The sequence below is a fragment of the Euprymna scolopes genome, chromosome 3 (genome assembly GCF_053919585.1).
Source record: "Euprymna scolopes isolate OS-2025 chromosome 3, ASM5391958v1, whole genome shotgun sequence".
Taxonomy (NCBI): Eukaryota; Metazoa; Mollusca; class Cephalopoda; order Sepiida; family Sepiolidae; genus Euprymna; species Euprymna scolopes.
This window is the reverse complement of record NC_136484.1, coordinates 32,601,196-32,613,647: the sequence shown is the minus strand read 5'-3', so window position 1 is coordinate 32,613,647 and position 12,452 is coordinate 32,601,196. Positions and strand designations below refer to the sequence as shown.

The 12,452-nt window shown below is 32.3% G+C and overlaps 1 protein-coding gene across 1 annotated transcript in view; it reads right to left on the bottom strand.

Annotated features, from left to right (window-relative positions):
* Positions 1–12,452, bottom strand: part of LOC145260825 (uncharacterized) — a 111,510-nt gene that overhangs the window by 49,045 nt on the left and 50,013 nt on the right. Inside the window, exons 13-15 of the mRNA XM_080119107.1 lie at positions 6,882–6,969; positions 3,760–3,998; positions 2,362–2,536 (exon numbers count right to left, since the gene is read on the bottom strand). Coding sequence (XP_079975233.1) covers positions 2,362–2,536; positions 3,760–3,998; positions 6,882–6,969 — 502 coding nt within the window. The remainder of the gene's footprint in view (positions 1–2,361; positions 2,537–3,759; positions 3,999–6,881; positions 6,970–12,452) is intronic.

The following is a 12,452-nucleotide window of genomic DNA, read 5'->3' as shown; positions in this document are numbered from 1 at the left end:
AATAATAGGCATGCTAATAAACAGCTTCTTATTTTTTTAAAGCATGTTCATAATCTTCTGATTATAATCACTTTTTGCCCTTTTTTGCCAAATTATTTAACTAAATTTTTATCTCATATACCTTTGGGATATATACAGGGTTTAAACGATAAATTGGCAGTAATTTCAATCTGCCATTTAGTTTTGTTTTTAAACGGCATTATCAATCTGAAATGTTAGTTTCTGTACTCCTTAGAGCCTGACGTTCCAGATTAGCAACCTAAAATACTAAAAGAATGAGTGTCAGTGTAGAATTTAACCATAGAATGGTTATTGCAGAATTGTTCCCGCCAGGCATAAGACATCTGACATTATCAGATACACCGGCTATGTCCCTAGGAATGTTCATTGTGTTGTAGCGAACTTAAGGGAAGATAAAAACACTCAAAAGAAGGTTCACAGTCCGAGAAGTGATAAAATCCGTACCAGAAGGTTTCTCGATGGCTTGAAATCTAACTTTGAAAACACTTTACCTTCGTTTAGTTTATTGGATATATCTCCTGAAGAGGATAGAGGATATACATGGTCTTTCAAACTGGATTATTTCTTGATTTAAATCTTTGTATAGGGATATTAACGTGATGTAAAATTTTTATGTTAGAGGATATATATATATATATATATATATATATATATATATATATATATATATATATATATATATATATATATATATATACTAGCAAAAGTACCCGTCGTTGACTGGGTTCAAAAACAGCCAACAGAAAATGGACTCTGATTTATGAAAGTATGATAGGTTATGAAAAGGAAGGGTTGTAATGAGATAGCTTCGAATTTGGGGATATCAAAACCAAAGCAAAATATGATGAAAGTAAAAATAAAATAGATAAACCCCATAATTTATTATACCATACCTGTTCACACTGAAATACTTATCACAATATTCTGTGGATCTATATTAAAAAACCTTGTTAAACTTTGTGACATATTTCCATTTTATGGAGGTCAGGCGCAAACGAACACCCCATAATTTTATTATACCATATTTCTTCAAACTGAAACATAAAGTATACTTACGCAAATAGATATGAAAAGTCTTTATTAAAGTACCTATTTCCATTTTATGGAGGCCAGGCGCGAACGCAGACCCCACAATTTTATTATACCATCCCTATTTAAGTTAAAACATACTTATCAAAATATTCTTATGTACATCTATATCAAAAACATTTGTAAACGTTTTTTTTTAAATGTTTAAATTTTTTATTTCCATACTTTGTGGACCAAGCGCGAACACAGACCCCACAATTTTAATGAACCACTGTTCTGCTAGATCAAACATACCCATTCCTGTGTCTCGATACATCTATCATTATATGTAATATGTTTTTTTTTTAAATAGTCAACCATGTAGGAGCCTATTCGTGACTAGACACACACACAGACATTCAGCTTTATATATATATATATAAAGAAATTTATATTTATATATATATAAGGAAAGAATGTTTTTCTTCTTTACCTGCATTTAAAGCGTTGTGTTAGTTGAAAATTGAAAATAATTACGTATATAAATGGATACGTTTTGAAAGCTAAAAACAACGCATTTTTTTTATATAAACCAATTTATTTGCTTATATCATGTATATTTCGTTGCTAAACATCCTTATCAATGAAGAATCTGGTTTTTCTTTTTCTTTTTCTTGGTCGCATGGTTTGTTCTGCGTGCGAGGGTGTTGGTAGTAGTTCGATGGTCTTGGGTAACGGCTCGATATTTAAAAATAAAAAAATAAAAACAGTCATGAGCAGGGGTATCGCGACAGCCGCGCAAAATTGAAACTAGAAAAGAATATTCATTAATAAGGATGTTTAGCATCGAAATATACATGATATAAGCAAATAAATTTCTTTATATATAAAAAATGAAATGCGTTGTTTTTAGCTTTCAAAACGTATCCATTTATATACGTAATTATTTTCAATATATATACATAGAGTGTGTGTGTGTGTGTGTGTGTGTCTGTGTGTGTGTGTGTGTGTTATTTATTTGATTTTGTCCACGATACTTTTTGAATGAATTCAATTATTTATACACTAGGGAGCGGCATATATATTGTTTTTGATATATATATATATATATATATATATATATATATATATATATATATATATATATATATATATACGCACACACACATTCTTCAGTGTAGGAAATGATAATTACTGCTTAATTAAGGATTCAATTTTACAGTTACAAAGTGAAATGAGCTAGAGAGATAGAGAGAGAGAGTGGGGAGAGAGAAATTACTAACTATAAAGAAATAAGGAAACTGTTGTTTTCAATTCAAAATTTGCACTTACCTCCATCAGTCCTTATTTGGCGAAAGCGCACGGCTCCTAAACGTAAATTGGCTTGGTCTGCCAAAAATCTTTGATTGTTGATTGTCAGAACCTGCCCATTGTATTTTTTATATGGAAAAATTATTGGTACAGCATATTTTAGTATCCATTCCCAAATTGCGTAAGTGCCATTGACCTGAATAATAATAATAATAATAATAATAATAATAATAATAATAATAATTGTAGTGTCGCACAGCACCAAATAGTCGTAGAGAACAGAAAGACCGAAGAGAGAGTGAAAGCACTAACCAGGCCTCCACTAGACGAGCCAAAAGGGCTGGGACCTTGGGGAGGTTTATTACCTCTCAAATTCTATGATCAATAGCAAGCGGCTGTTGCGATGAGGCAAATACATGTGCAAATTTGACCGACAGAGGTGGAGAGTACTGGAAATCTGTGGAGACTTGTATGAACAATCTCTAATAATGACCTGTGTGAGAAATCTTAGTGAGTGAAAATAGTAATCACTGAAAAACAAAAATCACAAAATTCTCTGGCACATAAAGATACAAATAGATAAACACGATCCGAAAATTGAAAGAGAAACTGCAAAATGGCACAATGAAAGAAAACTATAAGGTATTTGCAGCTTCTCTTCCAATTTTCGGATTTTTTAATCATGTCCAAACGCATTTTATTTTCTTTTGGTGGATTGATTGTTGCTATTTCTTCTGATGAGTTAAGGACAAAATAGATTCCCTGATTGATATAATAATTAAGTGATTGATTTTATGCTACGAAACAGATACTGTCAAGAATTGTAGGTGTCAACTGAATTAAAAGAATAAATTGTAAGATGGCCAACATCATGAAATTTGGAATATAGACTTTTGTCCTTAACACGACGATTCTAGGTTCAATCCTTGGCTTGGGGGAGATACTAGTCTAGTGGCACTGATGAGTTGTGATACAACGAAACAGGATTGTATGTCGATGACTACACACACATATATATATATATATATATATATATATATATATATATATATATATATATATATATAGAGAGAGAGAGAGAGAGAGAGAGAGAATGTGATTGATATTATCTTTAGCAGATTGTGAGAGAGAAAAGGCAAGTAACAATCTGTGCATCCCTGTTTATAAAACAGATCAGGACGACCCCACCAAGAGTCACGATAACAGGAGAGGAATCGAGTTTAGCACCACTTAGTAGCATATATGTGTAATTATGTTTGAGAATGGAACTAATGCTACATCAGAAATATTAACGCTCAGTGCATTACCGAATATATAGATATAGAATATATTAATAGTAACCACGAAAGAAAATCGATTGCTTGAATATAAAGATAAACACATTATTTTACGGAATAAACACGAGAGATTACTATTTACCTGTTTTAAGTTTCCGATTTGCAATTCTCGTTTAATGGCGTCGTTTTGAATGAACCTCTTGTTTATTGTTTCGTTCACTAGAAAGATTAAACACACGATGACGAAGACGATCTTGAAAGAGAAAGTCTGGAATATCTTGAACAGTTTATCGTTAAGTTCCATCTTTCGTTTCTTGTTTTTCCATGTTTTTGTGAACATATTTGGTGGTGGACAAATCTTCACCTCGCCACGTGGTGCGTCTGAAAAGAAGAGGCTTACAAAAATACTGAATCTGTAACGGACTGAATAATTAAATAAAATTAGAAACGCATATATTTTAAGTTAAAGAAAGATTAAAGCGGTCTGCATTCCAATAACATATAAGGGAGCCACCGTCAATCGTAAAAAAAAAAAAATTACGAAATTTTTTGCAATCCAACAATATTTAGTACAAATAAGCTTAATTTATGCCAGACATGCGCATAAGGTTTCATACATATTCGCACACACAGGGATCTACTTGATAATTTTATATATATATATATATATATATATATATATATATATATATATATATATATATATATATATGAATAATTTTTATTATATATATATAATTATTTCGTAAATAATTAAAATACCACAAGTATATTTATAGCACATCCATATCATTTCTGCCACTTGTTTCTTTGAATCGTAGACCAAATAACTCATCAGAAACCCATATAAATTCATTGTATATATACATTAAAAGTATATATACAATACTATTAAAGGGTATATATATATATATATATATATATATATATATATATATATATATATATATATATACCCTTTAAAAGAGAGAGAGAGAGAGAAAGAGAGTAAGAAAGAGAGGGAGAGGGTGGAGACATTGATCAAATATACATATCTCTACGTATATATAAAAGGCACTTTCTCTATGGATTCTAAAACGGCTGAAATCTCTCACAAATGTATTTCATGCTTCTGGGAGTGTTCTTAGATCGATTTTGTATCGGAATGCCTCCGATAAGTATCGAAAATCGATAATCGATACTTGAATAAATCCGATTAAAGAAAAAGAATTGACCAAAATTAACATCCCCATAAAGCTTTACATCAGAAGTGCATTTGAGAAGTTTTATCACCGCACAAGTAAAACCCGGCGTATAAAATCAACAGTAGGTTATTTGATAAGACAATGGCGCGTTTGAAATTAATGTTTTGCTTAGAACACAATTGAACCATGATACTTGACTTTTGCATTTTGAACTTTAATTCAAGCCATTATATGAAAATATTTTTTTCATAAAACCAGCAGTAGGTTTTCCACGGTGTAATTTAGACTACAATGTGTTATGGACTAAGTTACTGTGGGGAGGCATGTGAAGCTGCCATACGATTAATCGCAGTGTTTCCCAACTAGAGCAGACAATCAATCAATTTGATTGAAAAATGGGATATTTTACCGATTTCGAAGACAATAAAAGTATGGTGTGGATATTCGCTGATCATCATTCAATTCCTGGCAGCGTCGGGTCTTCCTACTAGTAGAGAGATATAAGCTGGGGAAATATACACATAGAATTAACACTAAACCCTGTGTATCACTTTATTGTAGGTCAATATCTTTTTAATTTTGAAATTGCTATGAAACGCAGAGAAGTGAAATTTGGTACACTGGAAGAGCATAACATAGTGCCTTATTTTCCTGATTTTTGTGGAATTTGAACAAATATTTTGCAAGTTATGCTAATTTTTCTATTTTCTAGTAATTTAAAGTGGGTATCACTTTATTACAAGTATCTAAAAATGTATATTTTCGGTAATAAAACAATATTCTAACTTCATATTTCTATTTATATGAAATAAAGAACATATCCAGTAACAATATTAACAAAAAACAAGAACTAGTTTCACATTATTTTGTTTAAGGAAACATTTATTTATCAAGATAACTATCATGCTTCCAAAATCACCTTGAATAGCCTCTCGTCGACTGATGGTGTCAATAGTGGGATTTGAGATGATGTGATGATATAGGAAACTTCCAAGATCTTCATCCAAAATTCATCCTTCGACGAAAATACAATACCTTATTGATAAACATTCATCTTTATTGCTCAATTGGGTTTTTATCTGGAGAAAAATGTGGCCATGTCATCAAATTTTCTCCACTAATGCCTAATTACTTAAGGTCGTAGCCTTGGCTGAATGGGATGGCGCATTGTCGTGCATGAAAATCAATTTGCGGTGACACAATAATGGAAGATCATCAAGCCGTGGTAACAAATGCTCATTTAAAAATAAAATATGGCTTGTCAGTTTGACACCTTCTGGCACTCGAAATGATCCAGTCGCAGATTATTCCAGACGAAAACATGTCACCTCCACCTTCTTGTTGACGACGGAATCGATGAGGGGAAGGGAATCCAAGAAAACTCCAAACTTTGGCCCACCCATCTGGTCCATCAAGGGTTGCTCTGACCTCATCGGTGAAATGAACATTTTCAAAACTGGTTTTCATGTACTTCTGAACCCAAGCCAAACGCTTTTCCTTATAAGTTTGGTTTAAAACAGGCCTGGACAAGGAAGGTATTTCAGCCTTGTCAAATATAGCAGCACTGTTGCTGCCCGGCTGCTTGATGTTGACGGCGAATTTTTCTAACATCACGAGCAAAACCTGGCTTTCTTGTGTTTTTGTCCTTTCTTGGTTTGAGGTTCGGATTTTCAACGAATGAAAACAATGTTCTTCGATGTCGTCCAAGCTCCTTTCAATCGACTCTTTCTAGGCATTTTGGGAGACCTGCAATAAAGTGATACACACTTAAAATTACGAGAAAAAAATTAGCATTATATTCTAAATATTTGTTTAAATTCCACAAAAATCAGGAAAATAAGGCAACTTGCTATGCTCCTCCAGTGTACCAAATTTAACATCTCTGCGTTTCATAGCAATTTCAAAATTAAAAAGGTACTGACCTGCAATAAAGCGATACACAGGTAATAGAAAGTCCTTATTTCATTCTTGAGATAATAATCCCACGTGGTAGTTGTTACTTAATATAGTCTTAGCTGGGTGTTTTAGAAAGGAAAATGTCTGTTACATGCGAAAATCATATTGAAGTTATCTCCCTTACCTCCTTCTGAAAGGTCCGTATTGGAATCTGCATAGTCTTGTTGGGGAGATCGTATAATACACGATGTCAGCATTGCAAGTGTTATTATCTGCAAAAGAGATCTTAATATTATTAAAAAAAAAAATAATGAAAGAAATAAAAAAATATAAAAGAAGCACGTATGAATGTAGTCCTCTGCATTTTAGATTGCAAGTGATAATTATTTGTTTTCAATTTCAGAAGAGTTCTACACGAGAAAATGTGAAACTCCAGCATTTTAGTGATTTTCAGCGAAACTTTGTCGAAAAACCAAAAAAAAAAAAAAGTACAATAGATAATTGAACTGACATAACGGAAAACATTAATTATTGGAACATTTACTGAATTAAATTAGCTTAAATTTATCATTAAAAGCATTCATACATTATAAATAAATCACATTTGTTCGTCGTTAAATCAATCGTCAATTAATGTTATCAAATAAGTGTTGTATATAACCATTACATGACTCAAAATTGTTGATAAGCCGTAAAAACGGACAACAAAATGAAATGGTTGATATGCTGTAAAAAACGAAAAACAAAATCATATGTCAAAATAGTTGATGTGGTGTAAAACTGGCAAAAATCATACCAGATATCCAATAGGTGATATTCTGTACACCCCCTCCCAAAAAAAACGGTAAACAAAGTCAAATCAAATATTAAAATGGTTGATATGCTGTAAAGAAAATGGAAAACAAAATCAAATCATATATCCAAATGGTTGATATGTTGTAAAAACGAAAAAAAAAATCAAATCATATATCAAAATAGTTGATATTCTATAAAAAAAAAAACGCTAAACAAAATCAAATCATATATCAAAATGGTTGATATGCTGTAAAAACGGATAAAAAATCAAATAATATATCAAAATGGTTGATATGCTGTAAAAACAGAAAAAAAATCCAATAATATATCAAAATGGCTGATATGCTATAAAGACGAAAAAGAAAAAAATCAAATCATATATCAAAATGGTTGATATTCTTTAAAAAAAAAAACGGCAAACAAAATCAAAACATATATCAAATCGTTTTATATGCCGTACAAACAGAAAACAAAATCAAATATCAAATCGTTTTATATGCCGTACAAACAGAAAACAAAATCAAATATCAAAATGGTTTATATGCCGTACAAACAGAAAACAAAATCAAATATCAAAATGGTTTATATGCCGTACAAACAGAAAACAAAATCAAATATCAAAATGGTTTATATGCCGTACAAACAGAAAACAAAATCAAATATCAAATCGTTTTATATGCCGTACAAACAGAAAACAAAATCAAATATCAAACTGTTTTATATGCCGTACAAACAGAAAACAAAATCAAATATCAAAATGGTTTATATGCCGTACAAACAGAAAACAAAATCAAATATCAAAATGGTTTATATGCCGTACAAACAGAAAACAAAATCAAATATCAAATCGTTTTATATGCCGTACAAACAGAAAACAAAATCAAATATCAAAATGGTTTATATGCCGTACAAACAGAAAACAAAATCAAATATCAAAATGGTTTATATGCCGTACAAACAGAAAACAAAATCAAATATCAAAATGGTTTATATGCCGTAAAAACGGAAAACAAAATCAAATCATATATAAATCTCCGATAGGTTAAGCAACAACGCAATTATCTCAACAAAAAAGCTGGTCAATTTATTCAATGCATAAATATTTAATAAAACCTAGAAGGCCGACTGTTTGATAATAAAGAAGGATTGATTTTATTTTTGCGGGCTCAAACAGTTCCCTTTGAACATTGATTTATAGATTAGTGACAAAAGCGGTCGTAGTACTGGCTTTTAAAGAAATCGAAATGGAACAAACCCGCAGAGTATTTTATTTATATAGGAGGGATCGATTTGTTTGGTTTGGATGGAGTACTTTGATAATTAGGAAACTCTTAACGTATATAAATAAATGAACTCCTTTTACAAGCGGACACATCGAAAATAAAATAAGAGACATAAATAGAACAAAAGAAAAGAAAACAACAACAAAAAAAAAATAGCTTGTTAACTGAAAGAGAACGAAATACTTAAGTATATTTTTTATATTGTGAAAATTCTTTCTGCCATAGAAGAGAGATTATGGAACTCTGAATGCAACCGTTTAACAAAACATACTTACATGTCATAACAAATCCAGCACTGTTTTAATTTGCAGAACGATATGTCCAGCGTAACCACAGCTTGTAAATGGCTATCAAGTGGTTCTATCTTTCACTTGAAGGCAGTTCATAAAAATGATGGTAAAATAACCAATCAAGTTGACATGAGGTTAACGCATTGCTCACTTATATTCAACTGACGAAAAAAAAATTCTTTTGATCGGACACTGTATGGTCACAAAAAGCGCTAAGCCACCTTACAAAAATACAATGAGGAAATATTGGGATGGAACTTAACATGCGGCCGCAGCTGAGATTGAACTCACTACACGAGTTTTGTAGTATTCTTTCTATCCCCGTCTTTTATGTGATACAAAACTACATCCAGTTACAATTCCTCACATTAGAATATTTGTGGAGTGTATAGTCACTAGTGATTGGACGATTCCAACATTTTTCCCGATTCCGATACAATTACCGATTCCGTACTAAATTCCCGATTCCGATACGATTACAGATTCCGATTCTTTATAAATCTGTAACTAAAAGTTGTTATTTTTCTCTAACTACAGTAAAACACATGTTAAATGCCCATGTATTTTCTCAAACGCAAAAAATACTCTTGTAGGGGGTGTGGTCTATAGATTTTAGTTTTAAAAACAATAAACATTTATTATTTTATTATTACTGCCAGTGTGGAAGATTTTGTTTTAAACAAAATAAATGAAAAATGATAATCAGAAAAATCGTATAGGCACACATTTTTTCCGATTCCGATACCGATTCTGATACCCCTAAAAGTTCCGACTCTTCCGGTTCCCGACTCCAATTCCGATTCTGATTAATCGTCCCAACACTAATAGCCAGTAATAGTTACCATTCCTTACTATAATCGAAAGTGTTGTACTGGTCCAAATCCCATTCATGGATTTAGTAGAATTTATCAATTATAGACTATTTATTTGCAAAATACCCAGCAGCAAAACAAATAAATCTACAAACTATTAATAAATACACAAAATAGAATCGATTAAATATTTGAAAATATCAAAAACTTGAAGCATAAGAACCTTTAACACAATAACTGGATTCGGTATTAAATGATTAAAAAAAAGTTGATATGCCGTAAAACAAAACTATCACCACTTTTCTTAAATATTCCTATTATAAATGTTACCACAATAACACTTAACCACGTTGTTGCTATTGTAGATGTGTTGTTGTACACTGAAGGTGAGGTATGTCAGCTACTTTAAAATTATTGTTATTTTTCGTTTGAATATCCGTAGATATCAACAAGGCTAGTTGGGAAAATAATTGTCTGTCGTGGCTAGAAGGTCAAATATAAGAAAACGTTTGAAGGGAAAAACAGGACACTGGAAAACTGTTAATCGCGTGAAAAGTGACGTAATCGGAAAAGTTACAAAAGGAGAAATTGACTTGCAGCAAGTCGAAGTAGTCGTAAAAAAATCGGGCTTAAAAATGAGTAGTTAGACAAATTGGGGTTGTCTCCCTTCCTTCCCATCGGTTCGATTTATGATATAAGAACCGAATAAAATAATATGCTGTTAGTTTGAAAATAATCATAAACAAATTGGTCTCAAGCAGGGGGGGATTTTCCCCCCGAAACGAATTTCCAGGTTTCGGGGGGGGATTAGGAGACACAAAATGGGCACAAGACAACAAAAACAGTGTATCATCCATTGTTATAGAAAGCTCACTTTGGATTTTATATCTGTTAGCATTTGTTAGTATTAGTTATTATTTGTACGAATGCAGTCAGATGTTTTTTAAAAGGAGGAAAAATATAATTCTGATACATGATGAAACGGTTGCGGGACTAAAAAAGGTTGAGAACCACTGTCTTAAAGTTTGTTCTATTAATTTGAATTTATAACGGTTGGGTTTATTTCGACCAGCCATTATTTCTTTTACTATTTAAGCTTGAATAAATTTCAGTTTCGAAAGTTTTCACCAATACAGCAGTAAACCAGTATTTACCACTCTCCCATGACGAGAGTATGTGACACAAGGTCGGAAGGTGGGATAATGGGCCAGCACCTCAAGAGAAGGAGCACTCTGGCTCTGCAAAAATAGTCCGATAACAAAAAGGCCATCGAAATGGCCCAGTTTCTGTCAGACTGATTATTGAGGTTCGAATCTCGACTAATATTAGCTCCGAAGTTAACACCAAATGCCTTTATTTTCTTTTAAAAACATTGATAATTGCTTTTTCTTCTGATGAGTTAAGGGCAAAATAAATTCATTGATTGATATGATAGTTCAATAAATGATTTTGCGCTACGAGACAGGTGCTGTCAAGAATTGTGCATGTCAACTTAAAGAAATAAACAGGAAGATGGTCAACATCTTGAAATTTGGAATATAGACTTTTGTTTTGTTTTTATTTGTTAATTGTAATTAACTAGAAAGTCGACCAACCACGACAAGGATATACCACATCCTTACTATTACTTTTCAATCCCGAATTAGATTTATTTTTATTACATGCCTCAGAATCGTGGAGCTGGTTACTTCTGGCCAGGTTTCAAGTGTCAGAAGAAATTTCCTGCAAGTGAGTCTGCAAAGTTGTTTTAAGTGAATTGATGTTTCGTGAGTGAATTATTACATTTCAGCGTTGAGTTGTATTTATCATCTTCCCACAGCGGAAGATGTGACACAATGTCGGATAGTGGTATTTGAAATCAGCGCTCTAGAGGCAAAACACTGTCCGAATAAATGTTGTTTGGACAGCCTTGTTGGTATTTCCTGGTAGGGACGCCTTAAGCGATGAGCAATAAGCTAACCCCTTCTCAAAAGGTGAAAAGGCAAAGCCTGAAAGACGGACTTCCTAGAACAGCACAGAACCATATTTCAGACCGACAGCGAACAAACCATTCTAAAAAAAATGGTAGAGACTTTGCTGGACTGATTTTTTTTACTCACGTTCACTCCTAACATGGCACACCAGACTTGGATGTAAGGGGCTACTATTTGGGGCCATGCCTAGGAAAGATTAACAAGATGTTGGTTTACATTATATTTAAACTTCTGTATATCGCTAGAGTCAGGGAAGCAGGTAGCAGAAAGGGAATTCTAAAGTCTAGCAGTTCGAGGGAAGAAACTATTAGAGTTGGTGGAGTTATAAGTCCAACCCATTTCAGTGTTGAGTAATTTTATTAGCGCATTGAGTGATTGTATTCACTTTGAACTGGTAAGAATACAAATTGTTTGTCGTACTTCATGGTGCGAGACAAAAAACAACAACAAAAACAAACAAACAAACAAAAAACAAACTAAAAAAACAACATCAACAATGCATACATTATATAAAAGGCAACTATCTTTCGTCTTCCATAGTGCATTTCGGAGAATTTCCGTACGAAATGAATTTCCGAAAGTGGTTAAGAGTGACGATGTTG